Here is an 18,180-nt window from a genome sequence, read left to right as displayed (position 1 = left end):
AGCGCACAGCTGCGATGTTCCCCTGACACTGGACGAGCAGCTGCTTCCGCTTTCGCATCCTTTCTGTATCGGAAAGATGCAGTCTTGGACTAATGCGACACTGGAATCTGTATAGAAGAGGCAGACAGTGCACTGATCCGTGTAACTAGGCCGTCTGTAGAGGCTGTACCCTCAACCATGCTGATATACTGTATATATATATGACAATACATGTACACCTACAGTAAACCGTTATGGGATATCTTGAGTGTATGTTGCTGTTCCCAAATTTTCTGTTTTAAGGAGGAGGAATTGGTTCCTAGTGATCCATCAAAGTCAGCTGAGCCCCACAGATGTAGAGGTAAAGTAGCACTCCAGCACTCTTCCCCCTAATACACATTACATGAGTGTCATCACATTGCACTTGTCCTCCTGAGACCAGTCCAATGGCTGCAGTAGTAGATGAGTGACAGAACTGCTTAGAGGTGGCTAAGTGCCAGTGTGTTCTGTTAAAAAGTATATAGGCTGTAATGGCCCTTGATGGTAAATTGGTTCCCCACTCAGAGATGGCAAATAAATGCAGGTATACACTGAATTTGTTTCATGAACTTTGTTCACAAGGATATAACAGTGGGCTGACACTTAGGGCACTTTACTGACATTTGCGATGGTGTGCTGGCAATTACTTCAGCAGCACCACCTTCAATAAAGCATAATCCCAGTGTTACTCTTTATGCAGCACATAACACACTCTCAGTGCTTGTTACTGCCCTCACTCAGTGGTCTCTCTTGTCCACTATGCACTGTAGTAACTTGCCTGGAAATCTGAGCACTTTTGCAACTGACTTGCTCAGTTACTGAGCCACAGTCCTTTACACTTGGGTACCAATCTTTCAGGCTCCAGTGTGGCAAAAAAATTTCACTCAGGCATCCGCATTTAGACTCCACCTAGTTTGGTTATCTTATCACCTTTTATGGTAACTAATTTGCTTCACAGACAGGAATAGGCCTTTATACACCCATCTGTTGTCACCCATATTCACTCTACTGGTGGATAGTCTCTACTCGCAGAAAAAATCCTTCTCTGCGGTAGCACTCTACTTTCTTGCCATCTTCTAAGTGGTACTCTTATGCAGATGGGCTGGTTTCTTCCACCTAGGATAAACTAAACTTACTACAGTTCAGGCTAGAAGTTCGTACATGCTGCACAGTACCCCTTGCAAAACCCTGGGGTAGCGCATCAATTTATGAGTGCTACTGACCCCCACTTGCTAGATAGCAATAGTGAAGGCATTTCCCAGCTGCTGTACAACTTATTTTTCTGCCTGTGCAAATGTCTGACATTTACTGGTGAGAATGCAGGAACTTTGTGCTCTTTTAGAGTCTACCAAGATCAGTGCCCCAATCTACTCCTGTTTACACATGGACACGGCACAAATATGGTGCTCCTAAGCGTGACATCAAGACTTCACCACCACTAATTAGTGGCACCCTTTGTTAGGCATTTCTTGACATGGGGCTTAAAGTAAAGGATGCCACTGATTAGTGGTGGTAAAGTCTTGATAGGTAGATTAACGGTAACGCATTGCACCTTACAACTGTTTATTTCAGAACATAACAGTGGGGTCACATCAGTTCCTAATTTTGTAAGAGGATAGCAGATTTTTTCAGTCCTTTTACATCCATCGGCACGCGCAATGCACTTAGAGCGAGTGCAGATGTGGGTTTTGGGCAGAATCTGCTTTGTAGACCCCAATGTATGGGGAGCATCCCTGGCCTTCCATACAAGTAGTTCTGGAATCGAAACTTGTTTGCCAAAATGCTGTCCCCTGCAGTCAAGACGGGGAAGTGCTCATCTCATCCCAAGGCCTGTTTTTCATTTTGTTACCTTGGCAAATGTTTGTAGTAAACTAAACATATAATCAATGGGACTTAGGTCTCCTTGTATCCAGCCATTAAACATTCCTTGACATGTTACAAATGTTTAATGCGCTGACAGATTAATTAGAAAGGAATTCGGTTTTGGAAAAAAAAAAAAAAATCCATCATTTGTTTTGCTTTCTAAGCTCCACGTGAAGCTCTTTGCACGATTCCCTAATTGTTAGAGAAGCAGCACATTTACGGACCGTGCATGTTGTGAACTGCAGAACAATAGGGTACAAAAATAACAACAGCTGCGTGCAAAAGCCCGTGCAGATCACCTGGTCTATGCCATGGCGAGACTACAACCCCCAGCATCCCCTCATTACCTTGTATCACCCTGCAGCCTGATAGAAGCCATCTCATAAAACCCAAGTAGGAGAAATAGGGATGATTGCTTATGTACTGCAGGGAAGTGAATGGTAATAAATGTATGATCCAGTGATACAGATGCCCCACCAGCCTGCGGTATTGTGATATGCCAGGGAATAAATGGTTGGTAGTTATTAGTTGTTGGCAAATTGTATATAACGCCAACCTCCGGACTAGTGAAGTGCCAAAATATTTAGATAGCGTTGTCAATCTTTGAGGGGGAGTAGGACCACTTTACTGAGGATCTTCTCACTCAATCTATGTGCAGCCCTTACCAGATAATTGTGGATTAATTTACTTGTGGTTTATAATTATGTCTTTGCTCTAAAAGGAATCCGCTCTCCATTCATTCACTTCCCGCTGAGCAATTTGTACTTCTATGCAGCAGCCAAACTAAACAAGCAGATCTGCAGTGTAAAGCATGGAGGAGGGGCAATGTCTGAAACAGGAGGTGTCGTTCAGACTACCAATAGACAGTGACTACCAACATGTAGAGCATGTACATTCAATTTTAATTGCTAAAGACACATCTGATCTATGAATACCACCCAAACAAAAAATAGGTGCATATAGTCTCTAAAAATCCATTCATTTTATTGAAGATAAATTAATTAAAAAACATATAGAATCAACAGAGAAATGCAATGGAGGACCACATGATACATCAACACGATTAAATCTTACAATGCCATATAGCTTCAAGAGAGATGTATACCCCTAAAGAGAGATGTATACCTCACCCAAGTGTCCACACTTTCACTGACTATCATATAGGTATGTGCATTGTGCAGAGAAAAATACCACCTTATTTGGTTTAATAGCACTATTTGCTTTAATTGATAGACAATAAGAATGAAATAACTTACATATTTTTGCAGACTAAAGTGGTGTGTGATCCTAGTGCATATGTCACCTGATGAAGAAAAGGGTGAAACGTGCGTTGGGGCACTGGGATCTGCAAACATATGAAAAGTTATTTCATTCTTATTGTCTATTATTTAAAGCAATTTCCTATGGAAAATCATAGATGGCGCTTCAAGAGTTGTGCCGAATGACAAACTTAGCTCTGCTTTATTACTATCTGAATAACAGGCAATCTGTGCTCCTGCGCTGGTTGTGGCGCCCCTCTGACCCAATGTGCCCTGAAAGCCACATGTCGATGAGGCTCGAAGTCTTGGAATAAGTTGGAGGAGCCGAGGATGACCGCACTGATAACAGTCCATCATTTAGCTCCTTACACGCATATTTTTCCTGCTTTCCAGCATTTCTGAAGAACACGTTGGCTGTTATCCAGACTTCGCTTCCTGAGAACATTCCAGGAGCATTGAAGATATTATCTAAAATAGGCATGGAAAATAGATACAAGATGGGTCTTAAGGAGCTATGTAGGAGACTCTAAGAAAAGAATGTAAACCTTGTAAATTTCCTTATGTCACCAGGACTACAGCAAGAAACCTTCGAGAGCATCCACAGACATTTGTTGTCTTTAGAAAATTGCAAAACATGTGAAGATCTGTCTATAGACGATGGTTCTCCACCGCCGGTTGTCTCCATGTTCTTTCCATGTGCTGAGGCTAGCCTTAGTCTTACAGCATATGCTGTCCATTAATGTCTCAATCCATGGAAAGTCAGTTTAGCCAGTTTTGATTGATTCTTATTGGCCCATCTTGATGGTTTTAGGAGTTGTTTAATGGAAGGTCCAGTCAGGAAAACCTCTTTCCATATTCCCATATTGAGTGGGGAGCCGCTGCACATTGTGGTTCATGCTCTGTAGGAACCAGATTGCCTTTACACATCATGGATGGTCCAGAAATTTTGATGGAACATTGTTTTGCCTAATTTCTTCAGAGGTGATGAAGATAAATGAGGGGTTCTCATTTTATATTTGTATCTCGTATGTAACCCCTTCTCATGTACAGCACCATGGAATCAATGGTGCTATATAAATAAAAAGTAATAATAATTCTCTTGGTGTTCAGCTGTATATGGCAGGTCCTACTCATACACAAGTCAAAACTGTATTTGAGACTATGGCTACCCTAGACATATTTAGTGGAAATATTAAGCTGGTAGGTGGAATGGTATTATCTGAACAACCCCCTGAACTCCTCATGGGCGGCATTTATAAAAGTGGATTGGATCAGCTGACTACTAACATTTCACCTTTTTCCTAAGAAAGTCAAAAAGCCAGTTTGGTAAACTTGCTATTCAAAGTGATTTTACACATAAGGTCCCATGAATGGCACCCACAAAAACAGATAAATGTCCCTTGAGTTGAATAGAATACAAAAATGCCTGATATCTGTTATAGAAGGTAGCCATGGTTCTGAGGTGCTGAAGATTGTTTTTTTTGGATAAAAGAGCTTCCAACTTTGTTTTGGAGTTGGAAGCTCTTCTCAGCTCGACCTACTCAGGCTATATACCAACTGAACTTGAATGATGGTACTGAACGAGTCTCTGATACAGGGTGTCATGCTTCTGGGTCCGAACCCTCGAACCTGTGTTTTCTCGTTGGTTTCTCTGTCTGCCGAGCCACAGCAGACACACCTTTTCTCCAAGTGTTTAGGTTTAGTTATTCTGGCTGCAGTCTGTTTAGCATAACATAGGTGTTTTCATTTGTCTGCCCTATCACCTTTTGGATGCGGCTTAATATTCTTTCTCCCTGCTGGCATTTCCTTCTGGTGTTGGTCTCTTTTGGATGTACAGCCATTCTGCTGTAGTTTAAAGCCAGTCTGTGAAATTCCAGCTAGGATTTATCTCTTCTCTGTTCCTGTTCTGAACTCTGCACCAATCTTCTGTTTCTTTTTAGGAAGTACGCTGAATATTATTCTTAGAGTACTTACTTTATACTTTATTTTTTATTTCTTGGTTTATTTTACTCACTCTGGGATCTTTCCTTTTTTCAGCACACTTTCCCTTTTGTAGGTAATTCACACTCTGCTCTACCCTCCAGTTCTTTAGGAGGAACGTGAAGCAATCGACGGCCTTTCATACAGTATAGTTCCGAGTTTCCATCTTCTGGTTTGTGGTTAGGGCTATCTCAGCTCATGCTGGAACCACTGGGGGTGGAGGGATCAGGATCTCTAGCCTGTACAGGACCCGGCAGGGTCAGTTGCAGGTTTTTTTTTTAGCTTTACCTATTATCCCGAGTGAGTTGCTACTCTAGCTTAACACAGGGTCATGAATCTTGACTTAGGATCAATCCCCCGTCCTCACGTACACTGTTAAAATTCTGGGATATATAGATATTTGGACAAACAGGGGATATCCAGCACTCCGAGAATGGACTTGAATAACTTGTAACTTTTATTTTACGAGCATGCACTTGAACATAAAAATGGCAGTGTCTATTCAGAAAAAGCTAACTCGTTTCAACCGTGAGGCCTTACAGTTGAAACTCGTTGGCGTTTGCTGAATAGACACTGCCTTTTGATGTTCATGTGCATGTTCCTAAAGTAAAAGTTACAAGTTTTTCAAGTCCATTCATGGAGCACTAGGCATCCCTTTTTTGTTCATTACCCACATGCTCATGTGACTGTGCACCTGCATTAGGAGTAGATTGCAAGACCGGTGAACTGGTCTTTCACCATATTTCTGCATAGAAGAGATATTTGCGTTCTACTTTCAAGCTTCTTTAATAAACTTCATACAATGCTGTCTTCATCTACCTTGCCCCCTCCATAAATAATTATCCCTCTGCTGGGTCATGTCCTGTCCACCAGAGGGCGTAGTTCTATCTAGTACATGGTTCCAGGTCTCACAAGTGATGGTAAACGAGTTCAGAAAACTATTACAATTTTGCGTTGCTGACATCAAAGTGAAAAATATTTTTGAGAGTTGGGGACACTAACGCTATTCAAGGCCAAAATAGGGTTTTCTCTTTTTGATTAGTGTTACCCTTTAAGAATGAAAGGAGGAGACATTAGGTAGAATTTCTCATGTGCTTGAGAGGAAATCTGAGATTTAGGCTATATTCAAAATGATTTCTCTTTTTCTAGCCCAGTAGAGCTTTTTATTTAAGGAGATCATAACCAGAAAACAAATCTATGCATTTTGGCTCAATAACTTTTACTTTTATATATTTATTTTTATTTTCAGACAGTAATGCACAGAGACGTTTATTGGGTTTATACACCCTGTGTAGTAATTTCGCCCCAGTATCCACAATTATCACCAAAGCGTCCTGCTTCTCATTTCAGATGTCGACGAATGCCAAGTCCATAATGGTGGATGCCAGCAGCGTTGTGTCAACACCCCGGGGTCATATCACTGCGAGTGCAAAGCGGGCTTCCGCCTTCACGCGGATAGCAGGTCATGCATTAGTAAGTAATCACTATCCACTGTTACATTCTTGCTTATAATCTCATTTCATCCCTTTGGCACCAAGCTGGGCTCATATTCCCATACTGTTTGGAGTCTGGACAAGTTTTTACCCTGCAAAAATTCTCCAGCGCCGTCCTCACTTACTGTATATTACGGCCAATGATTGTAAACGTCCTCATCAAAAATATACTTTTTATATATGAAATGATAGAACTATCCATGGCCCCTCAGATAACCTGGACGGTTACGCTGGGAAGCCCCTGGGCTTCTCCCTTATAGACAAGTCAAAGTTTATCAATGAAGAACCCTTAAAATATTAAATATGGCTTAGAGAAGTTGTCAACTCCCTTCCTCCGCTTCTCTAGGTAGTTCATACATAGTAAATTATTAACAGGGGGCGACGATGAGCACATGAGTAACCTCATATAAGTTGCACTGAGTCCAGCTGGTCTTCATCTCAGAAGAATCACACTGGCCTTCCCAGGTTGCCGAAAGAAAAAATGTCCCGAGGACAGAGTGATGGGTGGACACAATTCTCCTATCATCTGGGTTCTCCAGAGCCAAGAATAGGAAGAAGCACAGCCACCACTACTCAATTTATCTTCTGATGTCCCTCGCTACTGTTTTTTGGCTCAGATAAAGGAGAGTTGGGTTCTCTAGAGCCAAGGAGCACAACCACCACTACTCTAATTATCCTCTGATATACGTAGTTTAGATTTTTTTGGGACTCAGATAAAGGAAAGTTGGGTTCTCCAGAGCCAAGGAGCCTAACCACTTCTACTCTGATTATCTTCTGATAAACCTCTCTATGATTTCTTGGACCCAGATAAAGAACATTTGGGTTCTCGAGAACCAAGGATAGGAAGGAGCACAGCCACCACTACTACAATTATCTGCTGATGTCACTCATTTGATTTTTTTGGACCTAGATAAAGGACAGTTGGGTTCTCCAGAGATAAGAAGCACAACCACCACTACTGCAATTATCCATTGATGTACCTCGCTTCGATTTTTTTAGCCCAAGATAAAGGAAAGTTGGGTTCTCCAGAGTCAAGGATAGGAAGGAGCACCGTCACTACTACTAAATTATCCTCTGCTTTCTCTCCATACAATTTTTGTTAGTTGGGATCTTCTCAGCTACAAGTATACACTCCAACACAACACCAACTCCTGTTCATGTCTACTGCCATTTGCTTCCTTTAGATTGCTAGAAATAGGACGAAATGGGTATATTAGGGCCTAAGCAATATAAGCACCTTTTATTTTGATTTTTTTAAACTGTTCTTTAAATTTTGCAAAGGAGCAACAGTGGGGTGTCTGGATACCTGTACAGTGTAATATGCAGACGGTAGTATCAGCTGGGATTTGATTGCCCTCGAAGGGACACCAGCGCCCTCTAGTGTGGAGTTCTGCTGCCAGACAGCACAGCGAGAGATCAGTCAGCCAGGCGTGCAAAAATAGCAACACGACTCTCCTAATTGCGCTGGCAAGCACGCTCATGAAATCATCACATTAAATTTCCTCGGTGTTGCTTTGTTGCTGTCATTATGAAATGAGTCCCCTCAGCCTCCAAGTGTGCGGCAATCTGCTGAGGCCGGGCTTGGCAGGCGCCACACTGACAGATGTCATTCCTTTAGTGTGTCATTCCTTGTCAATGGCATCTGTCTTACTGAACTCCTTCCAGGATCTGGAGAATGACGAGAACTTTTTCATTGTGCGCTCACTCGCACTATTTCCCACTCTCTTCCAGGTCCTTTAGATTTAGCCATGCAATTTTTTTTTTCTATATGATTTATTTCAGGGGGGGTCATATTTTTTGTGATATCACAAAATTCCTCTCTGGCATTAATAGATGCACAGGATTATGGTCAATTACCATTCTATTCGCTGGAGCCATGCTGCAAGCTGGCAGCAAACATCGCCGCTAATTACTTATTTGTATCTGTCCATTTTAACTGATTACAGGAATTTATCTTTTGGATAAAGGCGTTATTAAGGGTCTGTTCACACCTGTGCATCTGATGGCTGAAGATATCTTGGCTGTAGAAAACAAAAATCATTTAGGCTGTTATTGATGCTTTCTATAGCTTGCAATTACCATAGTGACACCTGCAGGTCAGACAGGTAACTACAGTCTGAGGAAATGTTGAATTCTCATACCAATATGATAAAAAAAATTGCTTGCAGGTGCATGAAAATAATAGTATAATGCGGTTTAAATTTTGGTGCAAAAATTTTACCAGCTACTGAAATGATGTCATATGCTGATGACATCACAATGTACTATATCATGTATTCATTTGTAGTGTGGTTACATCACTGTGCATGAAATGCCACCATGGTGACCACATGTAGTATAACTGATTTAATCAGAAAACTCGCAGACTGATGTGAACTTCACTTTATGGAAATTCCAACCTCACCAGTGTCCTCCGCCGTCATAAACAGCAATAACATGAGCCGTACTAAGCTGGGAATGACCTTCCTTACATGTGGTTCCAGTTTTGCAGAGAGGAATGCATATCCTGCAGCTAAACTGGAATCTTCAACTCTCGAATAATACTTTTGCGTTTTAATTCCATACAATTTCTACTTTCTGATAATGAATGGAAGCCCACATCAATTGGAATCAGGTGCTTTAAAGGTCCTGCTTTTCAGAAGGTGTTTTCAGCAGGCGCATTATCAGCAGAGGCAAGATTACAATGACAGGGACATCTCTAAACACAGCTGATAACACAGGATCCACCAATCACAATAGGTGATGTCACAACTACTCCTCTTTTTTGCAATGACACTTCAAGACAATAGATAGGGTTCAGGGTCTGTACATTGTGGCTAAATCTACGTGTTATTTCCTATAAAAAGGAAAGTAGAGTCTAAAAAAAAGCTCCACTGACCAGTGTGAAAACTGCAAGAAAAAGTTCCACTGACCAGTGTGAAAACTGCAAGAAAAAGCTCCACTGACTAGTGGGAAAACTGCAAGAAAAAGCTCCACTGACTAGTGGGAAAACTGCAAGAAAAAGCTCCACTGACCAGTGGGAAAACTGCAAGAAAAAGCTCCACTGACCAGTGGGAAAACTGCAAGAAAAAGCTCCACTGACCAGTGGCAAAACTGCAAGAAAAAGCTCAACTGACCAGTGGCAAAACTGCAAGAAAAAGCTCCACTGACCAGTGGCAAAACTGCAAGAAAAAGCTCCACTGACCAGTGGGAAAACTGCAAGAAAAAGCTCCAATATCTAGTGGGAAAGCTGCAATAAAAAGCTCCACTGACCAGTGTGAAAACTGCAAGAAAAGCTCCACTGACCAGTGGGAAAACTGCAAGAAAAAGCTCCACTGACCAGTGGGAAAACTGCAAGAAAAAGCTCCACTGACCAGTGTGAAAACTGCAAGAAAAAGCTCCACTGACCAGTGGCAAAACTGCAAGAAAAAGCTCAACTGACCAGTGGCAAAACTGCAAGAAAAAGCTCCACTGACCAGTGGCAAAACTGCAAGAAAAAGCTCCACTGACCAGTGGGAAAACTGCAAGAAAAAGCTCCAATATCTAGTGGGAAAGCTGCAATAAAAAGCTCCACTGACCAGTGTGAAAACTGCAAGAAAAGCTCCACTGACCAGTGGGAAAACTGCAAGAAAAAGCTCCACTGACCAGTGGGAAAACTGCAAGAAAAAGCTCCACTGACCAGTGGGAAAACTGCAAGAAAAAGCTCCACTGACCAGTGGGAAAACTGCAAGAAAAAGCTCCACTGACCAGTGTGAAAACTGCAAGAAAAAGCTCCACTGACCAGTGGGAAAACTGCAAGAAAAAGCTCCACTGACCAGTGGTGAAAATTGCAAGATTTCTATTTTTTATTTTTAATACAGATTGTGATATGTAAAAAAAATACACTGGCAAAAAAATTTAAACAACACATTTAACATACAAACCTGATTTAAAGGGAATCTGTCTGCAGGTTTTTGCTATGTAGCATGCTGTAGGGGTTAAAACACAGATTTCAGCGATGCCTCCTTGCTATTGTTTACCTGCAATTATTGTTTTAGCACCAGAAACTTATCATTGCTGGACTACAGCAATGCATGCCTGGTAGTCCGACTCCACCCCCTTCTGTGAGAAGCAGCTCACTGTCTATAGACATTGTGTATACAGAGTCTGGTGTGGGCGGGATTAGCTTTCTCAGCTCTGCTTCATGCTAAATGTAAAAACTCTGATTGTGTCAGAACAGCTGTATCTAGCAAACTAAGTGATACATCATTGGATTCAGCTTCTTTTTGCCCACATCATGCTGCTCTCAGATGAAGTAGCAAAAACCTGCTAACAGATTCCCTTTAATAGGTAATTTTTGATGATGGTTTCCTTTTAAATGAAGCATCTGCTACATGTGTGCGCACTGCTCTATTCATACTGGGGACAGTTTCTCCGATCAGTGAGGCTCTCAGCCATCGAACCCTCACAAATGTAGCAGCGATCACCTATCCAGTGGATAAATGTTAACTTGTTTGTTTTTTTTACAGGAAATCTTTTTTTTTTAAGTGGATTCGTAAGATCTCTAGACACATCTAGTTTCGTAAATATATCAAGCTTTTTTTTTTTATAAAACTGTGACATGCTGTTCCTCTGTTTATTCCTCCTAGATGTGACGCTAGTCACTACTCCAGACAAGCTGTGAGGCAGGGTACTCAATCGTTCCAGGGTCAGATACCAAGAGAGCATGTAGTAAACTAAAGGGGAAAGGCAAAGGCGAAGTCGGGTCACGGTCCCAGGTCAGAACACCAGGAAGATAGCGGATCAGAGCAAAGGGGCTAGGCAAATGGATGGTCCGAATGAGGTCCAAGATCAGTCAGCAATAGATCAACAAACAGAGCACAATAACACAAAGGAAAATGAAAGTCTAAGATCAGAAGGTCTGGAATTGTTATATTATACTAAAATTAATACTAATATTAATACCCAAGGATTTACTGAAACGGAAGCTGTCATGTCACTATCCTAACTCCTTTAGGGTGGGACAATTTAATGATAAGGGGGTGTGAAGGGTATGGACCAAGAAGAGTAGTGTATGGACCCCGTCATAGATTGATTTGTCTATACAGTTCTTCCAGTCTTACATCCCATCCCCATAAAGGAGATAACAGCGAAATACTCGCCATCTTCAATCTCCACTAATCAGTGATCCGATAAATCAGGGGTAAAGTTTTACAGCTGAAATTTGTATCCAATTTTTGTAATATGTAGAGATTAGAAGAATAACCCATTACATCCTGGATGACATATGACAGTAATTTTCGAGCGTTCGGCTCCGGCACTGCCTCCCACCTCATTTATAAGATTGGTTAGCTTTAATGAAGTGACGAGCGGCGTGGACAGGTTTCGGGGTGGGAGATTTGCAACCAAATGAGATATCCGGACAATAGCTGTGATATGTGTCTCCATCGTGGCGTCTACTGACGCGTTTCGCAATCTCTTTATTTAGTCCCCCAATGTTTATCATAAACTGGAAGTGAATAATTGAAAGACGCCAAGACAAAAATGGGGTTTTAGCTGAGTCTCCAAATAACTAAGTAAAAGTTATTATTTGGCCCCTCACACACTGCACAAACTAAGTAAAAAAGAGTCAACAATTCATATCTCTGTCCAGTCCGCCAGGTTCCTCTATGGAGCCTTTCTAATAGTCAAGGCTGGATTGTAGTTAGTGGAGGCTCCTGATGGTCTACGGTGAGGGAGGATATCCATTCTCAATTATGGCTAGCAGTAACTAGCATATTCCATCTTAGACATTTATGTGGTATCTGGTCTGGTCAGACAATCGACTGCAATTCCGCATTAAAATGTGTTTTTTGGAGCATGTTATTCGAGGTGTTTTCTAGGCATCACTTGGCGTTTTTTGCTTGCTTAGCCATATTGATCTCAATGGGGTAAAAACAAAAAAATTTAAAGAATTAACATATGTTTTTAAAAAACGCACCATATATAAAAAATCATTCATTTTGCTGCTAATGTAAAATGCTTTACTTTTTTCTTCCCTAAAAAACTGAACAAAAAAACACAGGAAAAACGACAAATGTGAACTGCCCTGATAGTTTCCCCTTCCTGCTTGATTCACGTCTTGCTTTGGCTAAAAAAGAAAAATTCTGCATAAAAACTGCGTAAGTAGTTCTAGTCTAGTAGTTTTGTGGAGACCCCCAAAGAGATTCCAGGAAACCGTTGGGTCCTGATTGGGAAACACAAGTCTAGTGATTGATCACTGGGTCTTGTTCTTTGCTAAGCGGGGGGCCAGATAGGTTTTGGGCTCTTGCATTGCAACGCACGTGACCCATTGTGTATTACTGTAAGATCTGCCTGTGTCCCCAGCATTCACGTCAGTGATGGCGCCATGGATTGCTGAGCGCTGGCTGCACTTTTGCTCTGTAGAAAGAAAAAATAGCAAGATGTCCGCTCTTCGGCCTCATTCAGATGATTTTTCTCGTAACGCAGGAAACAAACCGATTTTCATCAGTGTTTTGGATCTGATTTTCATCAGTGTTTTGGATCTGATTTTCATCAGTGGTTTAGATCTGATTTTCATCAGTGGTTTAGATCTGATTTTCATCAGTGTTTTGGATCTGATTTTTATCAGTGTTTTGGATCCGATTTTCATCAGTGTTTTAGATCCGATTTTCATCAGTGTTTTGGATCTGATTTTTATCAGTGTTTTGGATCCGATTTTCATCAGTGTTTTGGATCCGATTTTCATCAGTGTTTTGGATCCGATTTTGATCAGTGTTTTAGATCCGATTTTCATCAGTGTTTTGGATCCGAGTTTGATCAGTGTTTTGGATCTGATTTTCATCAGTGTTTTGGATCTGATTTTCATCAGTGTTTTAGATCTGATTTTCATCAGTGTTTTGGATCTGATTTTCATCAGTGTTTTGGATCCGATTTTCATCAGTGTTTTGGATCCGAGTTTGATCAGTGTTTTGGATCCGAGTTTGATCAGTGTTTTGGATCTGATTTTCATCAGTGTTTTGGATCTGATTTTCATCAGTGGTTTAGATCTGATTTTCATCAGTGGTTTAGATCTGATTTTCATCAGTGGTTTAGATCTGATTTTCATCAGTGTTTTGGATCTGATTTTCATCAGTGTTTTGGATCTGATTTTCATCAGTGTTTTGGATCCGAGTTTCATCAGTGTTTTGGATCTGATTTTCATCAGTGGTTTAGATCTGATTTTCATCAGTGTTTTGGATCTGATTTTCATCAGTGGTTTAGATCTGATTTTCATCAGTGGTTTAGATCTGATTTTCATCAGTGTTTTGGATCTGATTTTCATCAGTGTTTTGGATCCGATTTTCATCAGTGTTTTGGATCCGAGTTTCATCAGTGTTTTGGATCCGAGTTTCATCAGTGTTTTGGATCCGAGTTTCATCAGTGTTTTGGATCCGATTTTCATCAGTGGTTTAGATCTGATTTTCATCAGTGTTTTGGATCTGATTTTCATCAGTGTTTTGGATCTGATTTTCATCAGTGTTTTGGATCTGATTTTCATCAGTGTTTCATGAGTGATTTTTTTCAGATACAAAAAAAATATTCAGTTTCTCCTATCCCTTTTAGTGTTAATCACGGTCTGTACTCTGATTGCTTTCTTGTGCTGTCCGTGATTTTCACAGACCCATAGACTTGTATGAGTAGTTTTAGTTCATGGATCAAAAACGGACTTGTCGCCATGTTTTTTTCTTGACCACTCGCTCCACAGAAAAACACGGTCATGCGATTATAGGTAGTAAAATATGTGAAAAGCATGGATAGGACACATATGTGAAAAGCGGATGTCTGAATGAGGCCTTACAGTGAGGGGTCCGTGCATGTTGTCTTCTTCTTGGCAGATATAGAGTAGATTGTGTTTTTTTACACTTCTGGCAACACTGTCTACAAGCAGATAATACATGCATGTCTGTCTATTCTCCTCCGGAGCAAAAAACGAAAATAAACCCCGTCCCAAACAAATGATTTAATAAACCAGCTGCAGCTTGTACAGAGGGGGTTCCATTCTCTGATGATATATGATCTGCACAAAGTCACAAATCAGATTAGCGAAAGGAATTACACATTGTATCCGCAAAGCAGAGAAGAACAATGTAGAGCTTTCCTTACTGAGGTGCACAGTAATGATCTGCACTTAGGGGTGAAGCTGAAGTCTGATATCTCCGGGTGGCAGGTAAATAAATGACTCTGGATATGGTTGGGAAAGATAGTCTGTACCTGCTGGAGGATACAACAGCTGCAGGCTTATGCTGTAGACTGGCTGGGTTAAGAGGACAGCAGATGGTAAAGGGGTGTTCTCAAGTTTAAAAGTTATCCCCTACCACAGGATAGGTGATAACTTTCCGTTCACTGGGGTCCAATCACTGTGGCCCCCACTGAGAACCGCAGCTCTGAAGAGATCCCCGCCTGAATGGAGCAGAGGCCGATCTTGTGCGCTCCCGCGCCATTCATTCTTACTGGGAGCGCCGGAGATAGCTAAGTGCTGCATTCGGCTGATCTTTGGCGCTCCTATTAGAATGAATGCACATGATCGACCTCTGCTCCATTCAGCCGGGGATCTTCAGAGATCTCGGGATTGGTGGCAGTCCCAGCAATCTGGAAGTTATCCCCTATCCAATGAAGAGGGAGAGCTTTCAAACTTGAGAATAGCCATTTAATCTTTATCGGATTGGTCAGATTTCCAACGATCGGGAAGTTATCTCCTATCCCATGATAACTTTTAAACTTGAGGACACCCCTTTAATATTGTACTGTGCAACCTCTCTGGTTTGTCAGTGCCAGTCTTCCCTGCAATCATCCAGGTCGTGATGACGCAGATAACAGTTGCTGTGTGTTCCAAGTAAAACAGTTCATTCCCCCACAATGTCTGAGTGCTGGATAATTCTGCTGAAAGCTGAAATGTGCAACAGTACCATGCATCATATCAGTAGATAGAGGTTCTCCCTGGAGGGGGCATGGCTCTTGATGGCCATCCTAGGAACTGGATCTTGCCCTCATTTAGGGACAGTATCATATCCCACATTCTACGACATTTTTGGAAACATTTTTGGAAACATGGCAGCCACAGTTGCCCCAATGGCCAGACATTGGGCGATTTCATAGGTGTGAGCAGTTCTAGTCGTACCGCAATAGACGTCCAACAGCCATAGCCCTCATGGTCATATGCCAACAATGTACTACAGGATCATAGTCCCTTGACTCCCCCTTGAGTGTAGGCCAAGCTTATATTGGCAGATTTGGTGGAATCTGCCAATGATTTAATTTGTATGGTCCTTCGTATCCATCTGATTGTCAGCAGATACCTTCAAAGATAGTTGGATCGACTAACAAATATCCATTGCCAGCTTAGAAGGGATCTTGCACCGTGAAGATAGTTTTAAAGGGGGTCCAGGAACTCTCGCTCTGAGATCTTTGGGCTCTGTATGGACTTCTACTGAGCAGTCACATGGACAGCACCAAGCACCATATGTTAACTTGCTTCTTCCCTGTGTACTTGCTTGCCAAGGATGATGGGAGTTGTAGTTTGACCCTAGCATAAGATGAATTGCAGTTAGTTTACTACGATAAAATAAACTATTGAGAAAGACTCCAATTTACTCCTAGAAAATCGCTAATGGTAACATTATGTCAGTCCCAAGACAGAAGAGGTATTATTGGGTAAAGAGCCTGAAGGTTGCACTCCGCCAGTACGAGTATATTTAGTTCAGAGCGATTTGCCCAAAATCCACTTCTGGTTCCTATTATCCGTTCTCGATTGGAATGCGTTGTTTAATAATAATACATAATAACAGTCAGTTTGCAGCTTAGCACTATCGGAGATTTGAGGGGATTGCCACGTGGCAGAGGTCTGCGTTCTATCGTACAGAAGATAATGGCTGTGGACAGTACGCAGACTATTGCCTGATGTTAGACATTTTGTAGTAGAACAGGAGAAACTACTGAGGAACATTACATTAGGTAGGATCTGGGAATGCTACAATCACTACCGGGGGTTTCACTTTTTTACTTTTCCCGAATCCTGAATGGTAAATCAGCGCAATGCAGGAGGTCTACAGAGTGTCATTGGGGCTCCAGCTTCAAAGATCACGGTGCAGACACTCGATTCTATGGGAATATATGGGAAGATCTATAACTAGGAGCCCCACCTGAACCAATGAGATGTGCACTCTGCTGGTCGTTATTGGAGACAGTCAGTAAGCTTATATTGAGACGTAGTTCTAACACCTTAAAAAGTAAACTCGATTCTTGGCTTTTTTCACATTTAGCAGGCACTTGAATTGGTTTCAGAACGGTGGTGGTCCGAGTTCTGAGACCCCATTGATCGCGCAATAGACCTCCATGATGTCCCTAGCTCAGCAGACAGGAGCTCACAGTTCCTATCTGAGCATGCACTCAGCCCGGAGTATGGATTCAAAACAAAGTATAGGCTTTGTAAAGTAATAGACCCCTGAGAAGTGCGCATCTCAACAGTCTGGAGCACACAACTCCTATCTGAGCGCACGCACAGCCCGAAATACAGATTCGTAGTCTTTGCTTTCTATTGAATCCAGTTTGTAGGTGTGCTCCTGTCTGCTGTAAACTCCTCTGGGGTCTATTGCACTGTAAAGCCCATGCTTTCTATAGAATCTGTACTGTGGGCTGTGTTCTCCTGTCTGCTGAGCTGTGCGCTTCTCTGGGGTCTATTGCACTGTAAAGCCCATGCTTTCTATAGAATCTGTACTCAGGGCTGCGTGCTCCTGTCTGCTGAGCTGTGCACTTCTCAGGGGTCTATTGCACTGTAAAGCCCATGCTTCCTATTGAATTCATACTCTGGGCTGTGTGCTCCGGTCTGCTGAGCTGTGCACTTCTCGGTAGTCTATTACACAATCGCTTGTCATCTCAGGACTCGGACCCCCCACAAGATCTGCAGGTAACTCAAGTGTCTGCTAAATATGAAAAATGAAGAAGAAACTTTAGTTGCACTTTAGGCACAAAGTTAAAGAGCAAGAGTACAATCAGCTATTACTATACCAGATTACTATATAGTGCCTGGTGAAGAGATGACACCTGGCAGAATGCAGAATGTTAGAAGAAGCCCAGTGCGGATTCAGGCAACAAGGAATGCTAGAAGATCTCAGCTACAAAATTATGAATGCATGGTTGCCAACTGCCCCTGGTTCCCTGGGACTCTTGGGCTGGAAGGGAGCTTGATATATGTAGGAGGGAACTCCTAGAAGAAACGGGGTGAGGGGGTTTCAGAATCTGGGTTAGGGGTTCCAAGATTGGACCACAATTTCCGGCTTAACTGTGGGAATCCTAACCCAAACTAACAGCCTCATGTATGACTATAAGGCTGTTAGTTCAGGTCCGGTGACCTATGATTGGTTCAGAAATTGTGGCCCGAGCATGGAACCTGTAATACAGATGTGGGAATTGGCCTTAGGCTGGTTTCATATGTCCTACATTCACTGTCCAGGCGCCGGTCACCTTACTTGACCAAACAGCCTCATACGCACTGTCAGAGATGTCGGAGATTCGTGCACACATGACCCCGATTACTCACTACGTAGGTATCGGCAAGCGCCCAGTGAGCG

The 18,180-nt window shown here is 42.0% G+C and overlaps 1 protein-coding gene across 2 annotated transcripts in view; it reads left to right on the top strand.

Annotated features, from left to right (window-relative positions):
* MEGF6 (multiple EGF like domains 6) overlaps positions 1 to 18,180 on the top strand; it is a 536,046-nt gene that overhangs the window by 436,991 nt on the left and 80,875 nt on the right. For both annotated transcript variants that reach the window (XM_073656500.1, XM_073656501.1), the window contains one exon: positions 6,471 to 6,593. In XM_073656500.1, the coding sequence (XP_073512601.1) occupies positions 6,471 to 6,593 (123 nt within the window). The remainder of the gene's footprint in view (positions 1 to 6,470; positions 6,594 to 18,180) is intronic.

This window comes from Phyllobates terribilis, unplaced genomic scaffold (genome assembly GCF_046119375.1).
Source record: "Phyllobates terribilis strain yellow unplaced genomic scaffold, ASM4611937v1 Scaffold_12__6_contigs__length_324123572, whole genome shotgun sequence".
NCBI classification, from domain to species: domain Eukaryota; kingdom Metazoa; phylum Chordata; class Amphibia; order Anura; family Dendrobatidae; genus Phyllobates; species Phyllobates terribilis.
Note: the sequence above shows the minus strand (reverse complement) of the source record. Positions and strands in the feature narration are given on the sequence as shown.